The sequence below is a fragment of the Eublepharis macularius genome, chromosome 6, assembly GCF_028583425.1.
Source record: "Eublepharis macularius isolate TG4126 chromosome 6, MPM_Emac_v1.0, whole genome shotgun sequence".
NCBI lineage: Eukaryota > Metazoa > Chordata > Lepidosauria > Squamata > Eublepharidae > Eublepharis > Eublepharis macularius.
In genome coordinates this window covers 130,226,679-130,246,202 of record NC_072795.1, presented here as the reverse complement: position 1 = coordinate 130,246,202, position 19,524 = coordinate 130,226,679, and the positions used below count along the sequence as shown (strand labels likewise).

Sequence of the window (19,524 nt, the reverse complement as noted above, 5' to 3'; positions counted from 1 at the left end):
TCTGCAAATCATTCGCTCTGACTTCTCTTTTACATACAGAAAGTCCATGAAAGGTTTCCAGATCTTCACGAAGTTGGCTGTCATTTTATCCCTTAGCAACTCTGTTAATTTTGCCATTTCCGCAATCTCCAACATTTTCACGAGCCAGTCATCTCCTGTTGGAAATTTATTCGATTTCCAATATTGTGCGTAAACTATTCTTGCAGCCGTTATCATATATCTAATCAAAATTCCAAATTCACTTTGTATTGAAGTATCCACTAAGCTCAGTAGGCACATCTCTGGCTTTAATTGTAAGTTACTCTTTAATATTTTTTGCGTTGTTAGGTATATTTGTATTTTTGTTTGCATCCCAACTATGGCCCAACTCACAGCTCATCATAAAGATAACATCGTGATTAATTTCTGAATAGCCTCAGTGCAAGTTTTCCACATTTTCCCCCTTGTGTGGTTCAAGAGCGGTAAAAGATCAGATTTTCTCACTCTTTTTGGCATGAGAAGTGTAGCTTGTGTTCTACTGCAGGATAAAAACTGTGAAAACACACTTGGTTCTTAACTAGTCTAGGTTACTTAATCCAGGATAAAAAGGTGTGATTTCGTGCACGTGATACTAAAGTCCCTCTCAGGCTGTGGCTTCTTCATTGGAACTTGGACTAGAGGTAATTCATACAACTCTGGCACCATTTACACCTTCCCTTCCCACCATGCCTTGGCAACTGTCAGTCCAGAGGATGAGTGCTTCCGTCTTGCATTCTGTGGTTTTTGAGTTAGCCTACGAGAAAGCCTGTAACTGAATTAAAATGCAGATGAACCGATCCCTTTGAGCAGGTTCACACAAACTGAAAGTGCAGATAGCTACATGCAGGGCTTTTTTCCAGCGGGAACTCAGTGGAACGGAGTTCCGGCACCTCTTGAAAATGGTCACATGGCTGGTGGGCCCGCCCCCTGATCTCCAGACAGAGGGGAGTTTAGATTGCAGTCCACGCCGTGGCGGTGCAGAGGGCAATCTAAACTCCCCTCTGTCTGGAGATCAGGGGGCGGGCCCACCAGCCATGTGACCATTTTCTCCGAGGGCAACCCACTGAGTTCCACCACCTCTTTTCCCAGAAAAAAAGCCCTGGCTACATGGGAAACAGGACGTGTGAGAGCTGCTTTTGTTGGAGCGTGTTTGAGTTGAAAGCCTTTTTAGAGCTTGACCTTCGACCAGCACTCCTCTTCTTCTGGTCCTGCAGGGCGAGAGAATCACGCTGCTTCGGCGGGTGGATGAGAACTGGTACGAAGGAAGAATCCCCGGCACCAACCACCAAGGCATCTTCCCTGTCACGTACGTCGAGGTGCTCAAGCGGCCGGTGGTGAAGAACACGCTGGATTATGCTGACCTGCCACTCGCTCACTCTCCAAGCCGCAGCATGACAGCTTCCCCACAGGTACCTGCCCTAGATCTGGCAAACAGCCGGGCCTTGTGAAACTCTATGGCGTTGCTGTTCTCTTATAGAGAGTTCGTATTTTCCCAGATAACGCCAAAGAAGAAGGCATCTTGTTCCATTGTCTAGTTGTAAGTTCCAGCGATAAGATCTTTTCACTTTCTAACCACTGAGTCGGGTCTGCTGTAGGTGGCCCACGTGAGAAGGGATTCACAACCATTTGCTCACTGAAGGTGGGGTTCAGATGCCATTCATAGCTTTCTAAGCTACAGTTTCTCTCTTCTTGTCCTCATATGTTGAAACAGCGACCCCATGAGAAAAACCAGCATACAACAGGAACTTGAGTTGACCTGGCTGTTACAAGGTGATTTAAAGAGCGGGGAGGGTAATAGATGTTTATAAAATTATGCTCAGGGTAGAAAAAGTGGACAGAGATAACTTTTTCTCCCTCTCCCAATGTACTAGAATTTGAGGGCATCCAGTGACGCTGATGGGCAGGAGATTCAGGGTAGATAAAAGTTCTTCTTTATGTATGAGTGATTAAAATGTGGAATACCGAAGTTTGTGGCAGGTACCGCCCTCAGATTAGAATTGGGCCAGCATTATATTGAAGCCAGAGCTTGGATTCTGGCTCTGAACATGAAACTTAATATAATTTTCTCAGAGAACCATAGCTTATTGTTTTACTTGCAGCATGATAACTATTCAGCAGCAGCAGCCTTTATTGGCATTATACCCATATTAATGACAGAAACACTCCACACAATCACAGGTCGGTCTACAAATACTTAGCTCACCTCGTAGATGCAAGATACAAAAACAGAGCTACAGTTTTGATCACCTTTTGGTTCTGAGTAGTTAACAGAAAGATAATTTTACATTTATCAGGCTTCCCTGTTTGCTTTCTCAGCAAGGGATCAATAAGTATAGGGCGTTTATCACAATAATAAGTACGGTACAGGAAAATAGGTTCCAGGGTTTCTGTGTCCCGCCGAGCACAGGTGCATAACCTGTTAGCATACGGCGTTTTATAAAATCTCCCGTAAAGTATCGCAGAGGGTAACACATTAAACCGAGCTAGCAAATAAGCCCTGCGATAATGTGGGGCCATTAAACATGTTAAATACTCTGCCCTATACCCATGGGGTAAAAAACCCAAACCCAGGGGTGAGCATCTGCCTTTTGTAAGACTGCTACGATTCTGAATCTTGATGTCAAGGAGTCTGTCTGATTAGTGCATAAGATGATTTTTCTGTGAGGGAAAATAAATCTTCGCGATTAATCCCTATTGAGTTAATTTTCTCTTCTACATGGTTTAGCCACATGGATGACTGAGACTCCATCAGCATATGAAAGATGAGGCTATCCTCATTATTCTTAAAATGTAGGTGTAACCAAAATTTGATAGTGTTAATCCATGCTTTAGTCTCAAGGAGTCTTTGATTGGTTTCAAGGCAGATGGCTGCATAAGACACACACATGGGAAGGCCCAATATTTTCTGTAGAAAATTAGATTGTATTCTTTCCACTTCCTTGTTGAAAACCATAATCCATATAGGTAATCCATAAAACATTTTTGCACTAATTTTGTAGCTGAATACTCTAGTAGCAGCGGGCACAAATTGATTACCCTTGGTAAAATAAAAGCGAGTGAGCGCAAGTACATTGAAGTTCACAGATTTTATCAATTCTCTTGTATGAGGAACCTAGCTGGCTCTATAATTGAAATGGATTCCTAAATAATGAAAACTTTTGACCTGTTCAATCCTATTACCTTTTATATTCCATTTTAAGGGTTTCCACACTTTTGCAAAAACCACGATTTTCGATTCCTCAAAGTTCAGGGTCAATTTGTTTATTTCACATTAATCATAAAAGCATGATAATAGTCGTTTCGTACCAATTTGTGAGAGGGTAAGTAAAACTGCATCATCTCCGTATAAAAGCAACGGAACATGGATTGTCCCAAGTCTGGGACTGTGGCCATCTAAATCCTCCAAGACAGGAGCCAGAACCAGGGCTTTTTTTCAGGGGGAACGCGGGGGAACGGAGTTCCGGAACCTCTTGAAAACAGTCACATGGGTGGTGGCCCCACCCCCTGATCTCCAGACAGAGGGGAGTTGAGATTGCCCTCCACGCCGCTCAGCGGTGTGGAGGGCAATCGAAACTCCCCTCTGTCTGGAGATCAGGGGGTGGGGCCACTACCCATGTGACCATTTTCTCCAAAGGCAAACCACTGAGTTCCACCACCTCTTTTCCCAGAAAAAAAGCCCTGGCCAGAACATTTATAAAGAGGTTGAATAATAGTGGGACTAAGATACAACCTTGTTTCACCTTGGTATTTATTGGAATTTTTGGAGTTAGATCTCCTTCACGAGAGCATCTAACCTGACAAGTAGTGTTTTGATGTAACTTCTAAATCAAAAATAACAAACTCTTATCTATCCCAGCACTTATAAACTTCTTCCAAAGTAATTCTCTTGAAACGGAATCAGAAGCTCCCTTAAGATCTAGAAAGGCCACAAACAGTTTGGAGCCCTTCACTTTTTTATATTTATTCACAAGATGGCTAAGCACTACACAATGATCTAAGGTAGATTTCCCGTGACTTGCTCTGGTCCCAAAATGTGCCGCTTTGACATCCATGCGCTAAGTTTATTCACTAGGTGTCCTGTACTGAGTTTCCCTGCAATAGACAGGAGACTAATGGGTCTGTACTTACTTGGGAGTTGACAATTTCCTTTTTTGAATATTGGCACCAATATCGCATTCGTCCAAGCATCAGGCATTAACCCTGTCTTGTCTATTTCGGTAAACAGGGCAGCCAGAAAGGGAGCCCATCACTCTGAGAATGCCTTAAACAATTCAGGGGGAATTGCATCAGGCCTTGGAGCCTTCCTGGGCTTAAGGTGCTCAATAAAAGATTCCACCTCCTCAGCCTGTACCAGAGGCCATTCAGGACAGTCAGCCAGATTGAAAAGTGTTTCCTCTGATAGTCTAACTCCACTTTTATAGAAGATTGACGAGAAGTAATCCTGCCACTTATTTGCAGTAATAGGACTGTTTAAGGCCACCCTCTTATCCAATGAGTCTGAGACTAAAGCCCAAAATTTCTTTGTCATTATTTATTGTGGCCCGAAGAAGAAGACCCCAACGTTTTTGTATAAAAGCTCTTTGTTTGTTTCTAAGGATTTGATTTAATCGATACTTTAGCTCAAAATATATCAATGGCGGTCTTGGTAAGTTCGATTCTCTATATTGCTTATAGATGGCACGCACCTGGGCTTTCATTCTTTGACATTCATTATAAAACCACCCTGAAGTACCTAACTCCTTATGAGCTTACTGTTGTGTTGGTTGCACCCCAAGAGCATCCACGAGTGGAATTGTGATTCTGTCATATGAATCAATTAACTCTGAAGTTTGGAATAGCTTCCTTGACATGGCCATCGATTCTGCTAAAATATTTGAGTGGAGAAATCTTGCAGTCTTACAAGCCACTTTATGCAACCAATAAATTCTAGGATCCCTATTTTCCTCATTCCCATAATTGTCCCCATCAGTGTCCAGACTCCTAGTGGGGAAACCGGCCAAAACCCAGTATCGGGGGAAATGATCACTTTCTGAACACTTCCCGATTTTGAATGAACTCACCTGTCCCATAAGAGATGAGGGAATCAGCATATAGTCTACCGCACTACACCCTTGTCTAGTGGCAAAGCTAAATTCCCCCAGAAGGACATGACAGAAAGAACCATTCAATATTATCAGATTGAACCAAATACACAGACAAGCTAAACAGATTTCAGCATCATTAATTAGAGTATCCTTAGAGTTTCTGCAGATAGACATACAGGTAGGGAGAGCCTCATCAGGGTCAGTCCTAAACTCTTTGCCAAATCTAATCCATTCTTACTTACTCTGGCATTTAAATCACCAGCTACTATCATATCCAAGACTGGAAATTTCCATTCAAGATCCTCAAGGAACTCTAAGATAGAGTCCCAATAATCAGTCCAGATTTGCTTATCGGTACAGGGAGGAATATATACATTAATTATTATTAAATTCTTTTCCAAACTGTGGTTGTTGTGGATTTTCCGGGCTGTATAGCCGTGGTCTTGGCATTGTAGTTCCTGATGTTTTGCCAGCAGCTGTGGCTGGCATCTTCAGAGGTGTAGCACCAAAAGGCAGAGATCTCTCAGTGTCACAGTGTGGAGAAGATCTTGACAGGTAATTTATATCTATTCACGAAGGTGGGTTTGGGCTGAGTCATCCTGTGAGAGTTTCCCAGGGTGCGGAATGCTAATGGAGGGAGGCTTCACTGTATCCTGAGGAGGTCCTTTTGCATATGGATTGGTGCTTAATATGCTAATCTTCTCTGCAGGGCTATTGTAGGATGTAGAGTATTTTGTTAGCCTGGTGTTTTTCAGGACTGGAAACCATGCTCTATTCATTCTTAAAGTCTCTTCTTTCCTGTTGAAATTGTGCTTATGCTTATGAATTTCAATGGCTTCCCTGTGCAATTCAATTCTTTGAATAAAATTAAAGCCCCAGCAGGGCACATTCCTTTGTCTAAAAAAGATAATCAATTATAGCAATTATTTTATAGTGAAAAAATGCTGCTACACCTTTTTCTACCAAGAGAATGGCATTCCTTCTAGAGAATGATCTTTTTCCCCCTTTCTGACTTTTGCTCATTTTTATACCATTACATTTTCCACTGCAAGTGTCCATATCTCTGCGCAGAGATTTGGAGAATGTATACATTGACATCTTGACTCTGAAATCAGTCCTACCAATCAAGATAAAATGAACTTCTGTTTGTTGTATCTGGAGACCTTTGTGATAGGGAATGCACCACCTGCAAGTGGGGGTCAGTCTAGACTTGAGTGATGTGTAGAGAGGCAAATGGGGAGAATGTTTCCCATGAAATACAGAGACACTTTGGGAGGGGGTACGTAAAGATTTTGAGATCAACTCGTCTGGTATTGCTTCTTTTTGAACCTCACTGATTTCAGTAAAAGAGTTAAGCAAATGCCTGAGAGACAGACCCTAATTATGTAATTCTCCTTACTTTTTCAATAATGAAAAGTATCCACTGGGAGCTGTGACTGCAGTGGGATGAATGATAGCAATTCTTCACAATGCAGGAACATGGGAGGTCATTTAAAGCCCAGGATGGGACATTTAAAAGCCAGGACAGGCAGGTGGGAGAAAACTGATCCCTGTATATTTCAAATAAAATTGCTTTTTTCTAGATGAGAGAGAAACAGCTTTTTAAAAAATAGTTGGGTTGGCTGATGGGGCAGGGAAGGCCTCAGCACCTCCTCCTGCCTCTAAGCTACATTTCAGATGGATGCTCCTACTTTATAGGGAATCATCAAGTTGTTGCACGCGCGTCAGCCATTGTCACATTGAGGTTTTCCCCCCCAAGAATTGTGGCGATGTTTTTTGAACGAATTCTACCTTAATGCAAAGTTCACCTACGTGGCAGCCATTTCACACTCTTCTGAGCAGAAAAACAGCCATAGGGGGGAGGGCTGAGCATCTAGGGCCCAGATTGTTGCCTCATCTGGTTGTACCCCCTTTTTAACCATAAGAACATGCATAGAGCTCAGTAGCGCTAGAGAATGTATATCCTTCTGCCTCGAGTTCTGCTGCACTCCAGAGAACACCGATTCCACATTTCTGAACCTTAGCTCCAGAAACTTTCTTCAAATTTTTGTGCTTAGCCATGGGCTGGCTTTTTTATTTTCCTCTCACATTCTCTTGCTTTGTATGCCCTTTGTTTTGCTTATCTGCCTTTGTTTTTTGCTTATTTCTTTTCTCTCTCTCTCTCTTTCTTTCCCCCCATTTTCTTTCCCTCAAGTCTCCCAGCTCTGAGCTCCTTTTCACACCTACTCCTCCACCTTTGCCTTTCACGCGCCCGGCCCTGTCGCCTGAATTGCAGGCCATCACCTCAGAGTGGATTTCCCTGACTCTGGGAGTGTCCCGCAGCAGCACCCCAACCCTAACCCCTCCCTTGCCCCCTCTCCCTGATGCTTCTCTGTGTCATATCAGCTATCTCACCCCGCCGATGGTGGCCAGCCCCTCACCTTCTCTTGGCCTTCACCATTCTCACTTCTCCAACTCCTCCAGCCCAAGGAATGTCATTTCCCCACTGCCTTACTGCCCTTCCAGGCCTCAGTCATCTGCTCAAAACGTCAGCCTGAGCACTCTGCAAAGTGAAGAGAAGTTGGTTAGCTCCCCTTCCCCTCACATGAGCCACAGTAGCTCACCGTACTCCGCCTTTGGCAGCCCCGACAGTTTCCTCTCAGAGCTCAGTGATGCCCTCGGCCAGCGAGACAAGGTCCAAAGGAGCCGAGGAGTCAGTCTGAGTGTTGCCACCGAGGACGGGATCGCAACCGACAGAGACTGCGGTGGCACGCCTGAAATCTCTAGAGTGAGGTGCCCCAAACCGGAGCAGTGTGTTAGCTGGCAAAAGAAACCTCTTCACACCTTTGAGGAGAACAAGCTAATTCAGGAGCAGGGAGATAGTCCCAAGAAAAGGGACGTGGGCAATTATAAGCAAGGTGAACGGAAGGAGAATCCAAGCAGGGCCGTAAAGGTACTTCTCCTGCATGTGTGTGTTGTGGTCCCGCGGTCTTACAGTGTGCTTATGCATGGGGGTTGTGGGTGGAAGACTACTGGTCTGTGAAAGCTTCTCCTAGTTGGATTGCAGCTGACAGTGAAATATTCTCCATGGAACCTATTTGGTTCAAAAGTCCTGGGAATTAACCTAACTGGGGTTATTTTGGATGGAGGAGAGGACTTTAGGCCTTTGTGACCTGGGCCCGCTAGGCTGGGGCCTGGTTTGTTCGACAGTGGCTGTCAAGTGGTATACCCTGAGGGCAAGGCTTTTTTTCAGCTGGAACGCTGGGGAATGGAGTTCCGGAACCTCTTGAAAATGGTCACATGGCTGGTGGCCCCGCCCCCTGATCTCCAGGCAGAGGGGAGTTGAGATTGCCCTCCGCGCTGCTGAGCTGAGGGCAATCTCAACTCCCCTCTGTCTGGAGATCAGGGGGCGGGGCCACCAGCCATGTGACCATTTTCTCCGAGGGCCACCCACTGAGTTCCACCACCTCTTTCCCCAGGAAAAAAAGCCCTGCCTGAGGGGAACTGCTCCTTCTTGACTGGAGGACTCTTTTCATCAAGGTGGTTCTACTCCGCTTTTAAACAAGGTTCAGAGCTCCTCCTATAGGCCCAAATATAGGACACAAAAATCTAGAGAGAGGCTCCCTGTCGCAAATCCAGTATCTCCCTTTGCTCGTGGGCTCTAGACGAGCTAGGAAGAGCTGAGTGAAGCAGTGGGTACCGTAACATTGCCAGACCTCACAGTCTGGGCCTCATATTTCATCTCCTCAAGCCCTCCAAGTTAGAGCAGGAGAACTCATTTGAAGTGAGATGTTGGAATTGGGGGACCAAGCTATTTTGTGCCACCTTTAAGGGCTTTTGCCATTGGCTGTGAACGTGGAACATTCGCTGTCCTGGCAGATCCGTTTCCCATTTCCACCAGGCAGGCACCGTAAGGGCTTGCCACTACCTTGCCAGGCTGCCTCAGGGTCTGAGCTTCAGGACAGTGAAGCGAATCTGAGTTACCCAGAGCAAGACAGTAAACGTAAATGGTCATTGTAAGAGGTTGGTGGGACAGCAAACATGGACTGCTGGAGTGTATTTAGATGTATTGTAGGGGAAGAGAGGCTCAGCTAGAAAGGAGTTCATCACCGTCTGTCCATACGGAGAGGGGAGATCCTAACGCTTTCCTAAAGAGTCCTGACTTGATACACGAAAATAAAGCTTTTCTTAGCACTAAAAGTGACAGTTTCAGTCTCTAGTTCCTAATCCATTCAGGTCACTCTTGCACAATTGGTTCTTGTCAAAAGCTCACCAGAGAGAGGTCCTAAATTTGGCAGAAGGGGAAAGGATAAAATCGTAAGCAAGTAAATTTTTTAAACGGGGAGCCACGCCATAGGCCTTGTGCTCCTCCCATTTGAAATGCATTAACCCCTGTAGTGCTAACATAGGACAGACCAGCTCTGGCTTGGCCTGCCTGCCTTTGCATGGGCTTGTTTGCTAAGGTTGCACCGAGGTTGGGAAAAGACATTCTCTTTTTGTGAGATCATCTTACTTATCATGAGGATGGCAACCGGTCAACGGGTCACTGCTCTTTGCTGACCAACTTTCCTTTCCTTTCAAAGACTGTCAACGTCAAACCATTCTCTCCATGTGCTCCTCTGTCTCCCTCTGCAATTTCTTCTGTTGTCACCACACAACCTCCTCCTAGACTCATGCGCAGGGTCATGGTGCCGCAGGTAACCATCGGAGGGGAAGGGCTCATTGGCATTGGCGTCTCACGTGATTCGCTGACCCATGTATCAATTCCACAGGTTGAATGCATCTTGCTGTCATTACAGCATGTCAACGTTCCTTTTTAATAGCTTCTGGCGCTGCAGCAGCGCTGGATGTGAGGCGCATGGTACACGTGACCAGGGCTTTTTTTCTGGGGAAAGAGGTGGTGGAACTCAGTGGGTTGCCCTCGGAGAAAATGGTCACATGGCTGGTGGCCCCGCCCCCTGATCTCCAGACAGAGGGGAGTTGAGATTGCCCTCCGCGCTGCAGCTGCAGCGCGGAGGGCAATCTCAACTCCCCTCTGTCTGGAGATCAGGGGGCGGGGCCACCAGCCATGTGACCATTTTCAAGAGCTTCCGGAACTCCGTTCCACCACGTTCCCGCTGAAAAAAAGCCCTGCATGTGACGATATGAAGCTGCCTTGTACTGAGCCAGATATCAGTCCATCTGGTCCAGTGCTAACAGACGCATGTTGCTATAGTCAGTCATTTTGTCTTATGCAGTGTTCTTTCTGGACTTTGAGCCTGGGAATCTCTAACTGAACATGTTCCAGAGGTTGAGCCTTGGACGTTCTCTATGGAGAAAACACACATGCTATACCCACACTTCTATGGCGCCATCGCCTGTTCTCTTTAAGCTTGAATGTCTCTAGCACCATGCTGGCTCCACCGTTCACAGTTTGCAGGCATTAGATAATGTGAACCATGTGCTTGCACATCATTACTGGTTAATATACGTTAACCAGCTTGATACCCATGCTTCGCTACGGTGTTTAATTACTTTAAATCCAGTTAAAATACTTATGGGTATGTAACATTTTGGGCTTGTTTTTGTTTTGTTATGTTTTTTTTTTAGTTGGCAACCCTAGTGAACTTTTCAGGGAAGACTGGAAGGTACATTTTACCTCAGGTCACATTCAATGACTCCCAGTAGCAACTGCCTACTGTTTAGAATGTGGGGCAGGGGGGGAGGGGGGAGAACCAATCAGGCCGCATATGAAAATGACCTCTGTGTTCCAACTGTCTTGGGTGTGGAATGTTGTGAGCCCCAATCAGCCCACATATGCAAATGACCTTGAAAGGCTGGCCCAATCAGGGAAGAGTGGCTGAGCTCACAGTGGGCAGGGGCGCAAGCAGGCAGCAGCCTGTCAGCCACACAGGGAAGATTTCCCTTTGGGAAAACACATTTTACCATTTTTTACCCCCTTAGGGTTTGAATTTCTTAAAATTCCTTCTTAGTGGGTGTATACATCATGAAAGGAATGTTCTCCCCAAATTTCATGTTTCTAGGTCCAGCAGTGGCTCATCCGCACATGGAAGTCATTGTGGCCCAGTGATGTTGGAGTCAACTGGTGTTACTAAGTGACTCTTTTGCATGCAGAAGGCCCTTGGCTCAGTCCTTGGCACCTCTCATTCAAAAGATCCTTGGCAGTTCAGTTAGGAACGAGCCCAGAAAAGTTCTGCCATCCACAGGAGTGGACAGTGCTGGGCCGGATGGTCTGATTCAGAATTAGGCAGCTTCATAAGGTGACAAGTGCACATGTCTAGATCAGGGCCTGCTCTGCACTGTGCTAAAATAGAGTGGGTTGTTGACATTATCCAAAATCCCTCATGTCTGTCGTCTGAAACAATAGTAACACAAGGCTTTCTTGAAACAGACCTTGAACATGAATCCATTCATTAGGAATTCACAGTTGAAATAATAATAATTGCATTTGATTTATATACCATCCTTCAGGACAACTTAACAGCCACTCAGAGTGGTTTACAAAGTATGTTACGATTATCCTCATGACAATCACCCTATAAGGTGGGTGGGGCTGAGAGAGCTCCGAGAGAGCTGTGACTGACCCAAGGTCACCCAGCAGGCTTCAAGCGGAGGAGTGGGGAATCAAACCCGGCTGTCCAGATTAGAGTCCTGCCGTTCTTAACCACTACACCAAACTGGGAATTGGATGCAGCAGATGTTTTCATTCTTTGCTCTGTTTTAAGACTCAAGTTTGTATTTATCTCCTCTATTTGTGACAGGAGGGTCACAGATTTGATTCAGTTTTCACAGATTCTGTTCATGATGTGGTTGCCTAGTTCTGTGATAGATGGAGGGATGACTGTTCTTGTTGAGGGCTATCATCTTGCTCCCTTGTTAGGGAGAGTAGGGCAATTTTTCCCCCTGTTATCCCATTACGGACACTCGTATGGGATAACATGAAAGAGGCCTGCTAAAAGATGTACTGGCTGTGGAAACTCAGGGGAGTGACCATGTTACTTAACCTAACCTACCTCCCAGGGTTGTTGTGAGGCTAAAATGAAGTAGAGGAGAATGTTATAAGCTGTTTTGGCTCCCCATTCTGCAGGAAGCCTTCTGGGTGGCCCTCATCTGTCCAAAAGAGCAGTATATAAGCACGTGGTGGAGGTGGTGGCGGTTGTGCTGTTTTATCTTTTTGCAACTTCTTGCTGTCTTTGTGATCTTGAGGTCCAGCTTTTTAAAACAGTGAACAGTCCCCAAGGTTAATAGCTAACATAGCCTCAGGCTGTATGAAAGCATACATAATTTGAGCCGCAAGGCCTCTGTGGCAGCACAAGTGTTTCATTCTCATTAGATGAACAAGGTTGGCTCCATCGTTGAGCTCAGACAAAAACCAGTTTTGCCAGTTTGGCACACTAGCCAGCTGTACACAGTGAACAGCCTTCCAGCTTTTCTACCTTTCACAGTTTTGAAAGGCTGCTTCAGTGGTATTCCATACAACTTCCAGAAGATCGAATGCTGCTATGAGAAGCTCACCAATTTTATTTTTCTTCCTCTCCTGACTCAAAAAGAACGAAGTCAAATGGTTCTTTAGGGGTTTCTTGAAGTTTAAGAGGCCGGAGCTGAGTTTATCAGGTACACAGGTTAAGATTTTTGGTGTAGGAGTGCTGGAGGAATGTTTGCCTGACCTAGCAATGGGTAGACTATTACACTTTACAGCATGTTCAAGAGCTGGTATATCTGAGGGTTGCATTGATATGCGGCAGGAAGCATCCCCTTGGAAGGAGGGAGAAAAAGACCAAAGGAGAGTGAAGCCCAAACACAAAGGTTTATAATAATAACATAATAACATTCGATTTATATACCGCCCTTCAGGACAACTTAATGCTCACTCAGAGCGGTTTACAAAGTGTTATTATTACCCCACAACAATCATCCTGTGAGGTGGGTGGGGCTGAGAGAGCTCCAGAGAACTGTGACTCGCTCAAGGTCACCCAGCTGGCTTCGTGGAGGAGTGGGGAATCAAACCCGGCTCTCCAGATTAGAGTCCCGTGCTCTTAACCACTACACCAAACTGGCTCTCCAAGTTTGAACTTGGCGGCCATTTGTAATATAAATGAATTAGACTGTTGTTGTTTTTTTGAGGCTTCCTCCAATACCTTAACCTTCTGGCCTCTCTGGCGTTACTGATATTTTGTGTTCCCAAAGCAAGATTGATAAAGGGTGATGAAATATATAATTAAATATTATTACGTTGCTGCCGAATGGGAAATCCTCCTTATTATGAAAAGAAGGGAAAGATGCAGGTTAAAACGGGATGATCCAACTGGATTAGCCAGCAACTTACCTATACTTTGAAAGAGTGCTTATTTTCTGTCTGTCAACAGTCTTTCCTCTTTTATCCTTCTCAACTGACTCCAAAATAGATGAGAGGAAGGAAAGCTCCAGTTGGATTTTCAGTTGTATGCAAAAGGTTTAAAAGCTGCTGACGGAAGAGTTTTAATTGGTTTAACACTGGCCGTTTCCACACTACTTATCTTCATCTGGAACGCTGCGGAACGTCGCAAAACAACCGCGGAAGAGAGCATCTTCTCGCGCGAGTTTTGCACGATGTCACACAAGAAGATGCTATCTTCTGCGGTTTTTTCATGACGTTCCACAGCATTCTGGATGAAGGTAAATAGTGGGGAAACGGCCACTGTCCCCTCCATTTTCCCAATGCAAAACCACCCTTCTGGAACTGCACTTTGTCCCACAGGGGTCACCTTATAGACATCTTGATGTTTCTCCTACGGGACAGGTTGCTTTTTATTCGACTAACTTATTTGACCACAACCAGTCATATACGTTCCATTGAACAGGCAGCATGAGCCATATGAGTAAAGACAGTGGGGACCCATCCCCAGGGCTTTTTTTCTGGGGAAAGAGGTGGTGGAACTCAGGGCCAAGCTATACATGACGAATGACACTTGAACGGCAAGTGTATTTCTCCCTGTTCACTTGCCCTCCACTGAATCCACTTGCCATTCAAGTGTCATTCGTCACTTGTAGCTTGGCCCTCAGTGGGTTGCCCTCAGAGAAAATGGTCACATGGCTGGTGGCCCCGCCCCCTGATCTCCAGACAGAGGGCAATCTCAACTCCCCTGTCTGGAGGTCAGGGGGCAGGGCCACCAGCCATGTGTCCATTTTCAAGAGGTTCCAGAACTCCGTTCCCCCGCGTTCCCCCTGAAAAAAAGCCCTGCCCATCCCAAAGATCCGGGAAAGATTTCTTCTTGCCCTCCTTGTTGATCACGTATTTTACTCCTAATTTCTCTGTCTCCTGGCAATTGCTCTTCAAGCCATGGTGCCTGTGTTGTTTACGTCTTTCCACAGGGATTGCCTCATAACATCGTTGGTCATCTGTTTCGAACTGTGTTGCCAATCCATCATTTCCCCCCTCTAGTTCTCTGCTCCTGACCCGCTTAATCCCTCCACAGTCGCCATGCTAAGGATGGTAGCTCTCGGTGCCCTCGTTGTTTACAAATCTGCTGTCTGAAATCACTGGGCAATGTCATTGACGTGGCGTTTGTTTTCCCTCTCTCCATTTTGTTTTGCTGTGTTCATTTGGTTTGAATTTTGACTTGGTCCATCTGCTGAACGCTCTCCCTTATCATGTGCTTTGGTGGTCACACAGCCTTCCCATCATTCATTGAGGCCAGGACCAGATCTCACAGAGTCTGAAAAGAGCTATGTGGTAAGAACACAGTTTCCCTGAGATTCGTATCAGTAGCCTGCCTGTCTTCCACGCAGTGTAGCGAACCCTTTGCCTGCTTTCTAATACACAAACACACAACAGCTAGTGTCAGGGCTGGGGAAAGGAGGCCAGCATTCCACAGTGTGGATCTTTCTCTTCTGACACCCTTGTGTTCGTTGTCTTGCTACCCCTGGCGCAGCGAGGCCAAGCACACACAAGAGGAAAGTCCTGCAGAGGCAGCTGACCAAACAACTGTCACACAACCTCAGGCTAACCTCTCTGGCAGTGTGCGGCGCTCCCTTACACCTAGAACAAGTTTTTAGTGGAAAAAAGAAAATGCAGCAACTACATGTTGTTGAGGAGCTTCAGTATCTGGGGGTGGGGTAGGTTCAGTGGATCGTTGCATGCCTGACATGTTTTTAAAAAGAACTGTTTACCAAAGTGGTGGCATTTGCAGTTTTGAGGCACTTGCTAACTAATCACAACCTCTTTTGCTTCTGCTTGGTTATTCAGAACCTAAAACTAAACAGCCAATTCTTCTGTATCTTGCCTGTTTTTTTCCATGCTTACAATCTGGATTTCTTCTTCACTGCCTGGAATATGTCCCTGGATCTACAACTCTGTTCTCTTACTGGACGTTTGTGCTGCACCCGGATTGTCCCGTCTCTTACTGACTATTTCTCTCCTCCCCTTCCCCTGCTGATGCTCCTCTGGGTTCCCCCCCCCCTTGGATCGCCGTGTCTTGCCTGTACCTCCCAGGAAACTGTTTGCAATGAGATCATAAACATTGCTGAAAAGTCCGTTCATTACTGCAGTGCCGTTTCTCAGCCTCTTGCCCCTGGCCACAAGGGGTCTTTTAGTGACCATAAATCATCTCTCATCATTTCTCAGCAACCACAAGCCCTGCCGCTGGGAACCAGCCCTGACCGGAGTCACACCCCACAAGATATGTAAGTCGGTCCAGATTCTTTCCTGTTACCCTGGTGCCATGTTTAGAAGCTTGCAGCTATTGCACATTTGTTTAAATTTTAAAACATTTCTTAAAATTGATTTCAACTTTTTATAAACAACGATAACATGAAAGATAACGATAAAACCAGCTGCTGCAAAGTACAATATTACAATAGTACAATATATAGTACAATATTAACGTTCCTGTGTCTTTTGAGTCAATCACTCAGTTAGGTTATCTGCATGGATTCTTTCGATGTTACACGAGATTGAAAGCTTTATTTTGTTGTCGATTGTTCAGGAGGATAAGATGTATCATGATGAACCAAACGACTGAATAAGTTGTTTGCGCATGTCATTTGTTGTTGTGCGAGGTCCGACTAAGGATGTATAGTCAAGAGTGTTCATAGATTTGACATTTTCATAACATCATGGTTTGGTACACTGGATTTTTTGGTTGTATGTCGTTCTTAGCTATATGCTCAATGAAGAGGAACCATTTTTCTGTAAAATCCATTATTCTGGGATATATTTCAGCTTGAAAGAGGCCATCTGTGATTTTTGCAATAATGTAGTGACCCCATAGAATACCAATTTGTAGTGTAGGAAGTTTCTGTGATTTCCACTTTGAAGCTATCGCAATTTTTGCTGCCATGACACATTTCAACGGCTTGTTATCTTCTTTGATCCGGAAGTCACAGGATTATATGGGCTTCAGTTTTATCAGTGTTCCTACTTACAAACATGTTAAAAGCATGTCTGTAGAATGCCTCCCGAGAGATACTGCTCATTCCTGATAGGAAGTTCTCCGATACTCTCTTTATGTCTCCACCCCCAGGCTTCTGGGGAGATTATATGTGGAGTTTGGTATTGAATGTGCCAACAGAGTGGTACGCTGCAGTACTGCAGCGCAAGCTCTGCTCACAACCTGAGTTCGATCCTGGCAGAAGCCGGGTTCAGGTAGCCAGCTCAAGGTTGACTCAGCTTTTCATCCTTCCGAGGTTGGTAAAATGAGTACCCAGGTTCCGGCGGGTAAAGTGTAGATGACTAGGGAAGGCAATGGCAAACCACCCTGTAACAAAAAGCCTGCCAAGAAAACATTGTGATGCGATGTCCCCCCATGGGTCAGTAATGACTCGGTGCTTGCACAGGGGACTACCTTTACCTTTTTAACAGTCTATTAATGGCACAGCTGTACCCCTCTTTTTCACTGGGCCCTGTAGACTCAAGGTTTGCATCTGGCTGTGGCACTGGAATTGCCGTTGTCAAGTTGAATCCAAGCAAAGCAGAGCTAATGATGTAGTGAGGACACCTAGGAAGGAGAGCCACAAGTAAGACTCCTGCCATTAATGACGTGCTCATGAGTAAAGAGTCTAGTGGTGCCTTTAAGACTAACCAGCTTTATTGTAGCATAAGCTCTTGAGAACCACAGCTCTCTTCATGAAATGCATGCATGCATCTGATGAAGAGAGCTGTGGTTCTCAAAAGCTGACGATGCATCTGATGAAGAGAGCTGTGGTTCTCAAAAGCTTATGCTACAATAAAGCTGGTTAGCCTTAAAGGTGCTACTGGACTCTTTCCTATTTTGCAACTACAGACTAACACGGCTAACTCCTCTGGATCTGTGCTCATTAGTGAATCTTTGAAGGGTTTTTTTGCAAAAGGCTTGTGGTTTGCCGGTCAGACACGGTATTAATGGGGGCTTCATCTCTTTCCGTCGGTGTGTTTTCAGACTCAGCTACCAAGCATTGTACAGCTACATCCCGCAGAATGACGATGAGTTGGAATTAAGAGACGGGGATGTTGTAGACGTCATGGAGAAATGTGACGATGGCTGGTTTGTTGGTGAGCAGCGGAGCAATGAGAGACTCCCCTTCCCCAGAAGGAGTCTGGCTGGGCTTTTCCTACGCAGTGGGGTGGATAGCTTGATAGGATCAAGGTTGACCAGACCCTGCCCCTAAGAGGTGGCAAAGAAACAAAACCCATTGCCTGTCTGGACAAAGGGAATCATGCCCCAGGGCCCTCCTTCCGTGAACCCGCCTTGGTAATATTTTCCTTTTTCTTTCTCCATAGGCACGTCCAGGCGGACCAGACAGTTCGGTACTTTCCCAGGCAACTACGTGAAGCTCGTGTCCCTATAGAAGCCGCTGCTGTTCTCCTCAGGGAAGAGGGGGTTGTGGGTTGGGAAATCCAGAAACGTTTTGGAAACATGAGACGATTTATGAATGTAGCAGAGGAGAAATGAGACGTGGATGTGGAATGTGGTTCTCTGGCTTAGGGTTGGACTGAGGCAAAACTCTTGCCTCCTTTGGGGATTTACTGGCCTTGTTTACGGAGCAGGCGAGAGAGAGGAGAGTGTCACGAAGAGTGCCGTTTACAATGCTGCCTTTGTATGTTTTATCCTCCAAGGACTCACACAGGGCAAGGCTTCACTTTTCATTGGGCCTCGCCCTCCACAATGAAACTGGGAGAAAGCAATGGAATGGAGAGACGTGACATTTACAGGGAGAACAAAATGAGCCCATTGTGACCGTATGGATCGGGAGCTGCCTCCTTGAGCGCAGTGTGCGTGTGACGGTGGGGGAAGCTGGGAAGGGGGCCTGTTAAAATGTCAGGCGGTTCTTGTTCCCTTGTTTTGGGTCCCAAAGGCCAGATCAAGGCACTGCTGTTGCTTTGGCAACCACAGGGCCCTGGGTGGCTACACGAAGTGGGGGGCTTGGTTCCAGCTTGGGGTGCAGGGGCCATGTGTCCCGAGGAGTGTGTCTCATGCACCCCGCTTTGGGATATGCACATTAACGCAGAGGTCCTTGAGATCAGCGCTGTTGTGGAAGAGCATGCCGTTAATTGCAGCATGCATTAGCCTCGCCCCCTTTTCACCCACTGCACAACCCAGCCTGTGTCTCCCCCCGCCCCCCGTCAGTGGAATGGTTACACAAGTGTGAGATGTGGTACCTCTTTCAAAGTTGGGCCATCCATCCTTTTGAAAAGCCAATTTCTAATGAAAATGTGTAGGTGCCTGCTGAAATCTCTGAAGCTGCTTAGCGGGCTTCCAGAATTTGGGTCTCCTTTGGAACCCCTCGTTGTTCTCGCCTCCTCCCTCCCAGCTCTTCCTGATCGCTCCAGTTCTTTTCTCCGTTTTCTTGTTCCGTCTGTTCTTTCATCCTTAGCAGAAATTAAGAATACAAAAATAAGCAAGTCCCAGATCTCCACATTTGTTTAACAGTTTCTGATTGTGGTATTTAATACAGAGTATTTCCAAAAGTGTGCAGGACAAATGAACGGTCTTGGGAACCCAGTTTCATCTGTGGCAGCAGAAGCCCAGTCCAGCTCTCTAGCCTTGCTTTGGCTAAAACAACCTAAGGGTTAAAAATGAGTATTTCTTTATCATGGGAGGTTTGGACAGTTTTAACTAATCCAGAGGACATGGGTGTGACCTTGGGAGTACGCCTTGAGACAGAGTAAAGAGTCCAGAGGCACCTTTAAGACTAACCAACTTTATTGTAGCATAAACTTCCGAGAACCACAGCTCTCATGCATCTGACGAAGAGGGCTGTGGTTCTCAAAAGCTTATGCCACAGTAAAGTTGGTTAGTCTTAAAGATGCTACTGGACTCTCTACTATTTTGCTACTACAGACTAACACGGCTAACTCCTCTGGATCTATGCCTTGAGATAAAGGAGCTTTGGATGAAAATGGGAGTTGTGGCTTTGTAGTTGTCAACAAACATATCTTTGATAGTATTCTGCTGGATAGTATCCATACAGCCCACAGAATATTGGG

At 45.7% G+C, this 19,524-nt stretch overlaps 1 protein-coding gene across 5 annotated transcripts in view; it reads left to right on the top strand.

The window, feature by feature from the left end:
• SORBS1 (sorbin and SH3 domain containing 1) overlaps positions 1-19,237 on the top strand; it is a 115,726-nt gene extending 96,489 nt beyond the window's left edge. For 4 of the 5 annotated variants that reach the window (XM_054984096.1, XM_054984095.1, XM_054984094.1 and 1 more), the window contains 4 exons: positions 1,233-1,427; positions 15,685-15,743; positions 17,477-17,589; positions 17,818-19,237. In XM_054984096.1, coding sequence (XP_054840071.1) covers positions 1,233-1,427; positions 15,685-15,743; positions 17,477-17,589; positions 17,818-17,885 — 435 coding nt within the window. In that variant the 3' untranslated portion in view covers positions 17,886-19,237. Of the gene's footprint in view, positions 1-1,232; positions 1,428-7,296; positions 8,035-9,664; positions 9,779-14,733; positions 14,794-15,684; positions 15,744-17,476; positions 17,590-17,817 lie in introns of all 5 variants that reach the window. The other variant, XM_054984092.1, reaches the window with a different exon arrangement.
• Positions 19,238-19,524: the final 287 nt, after the last annotated feature.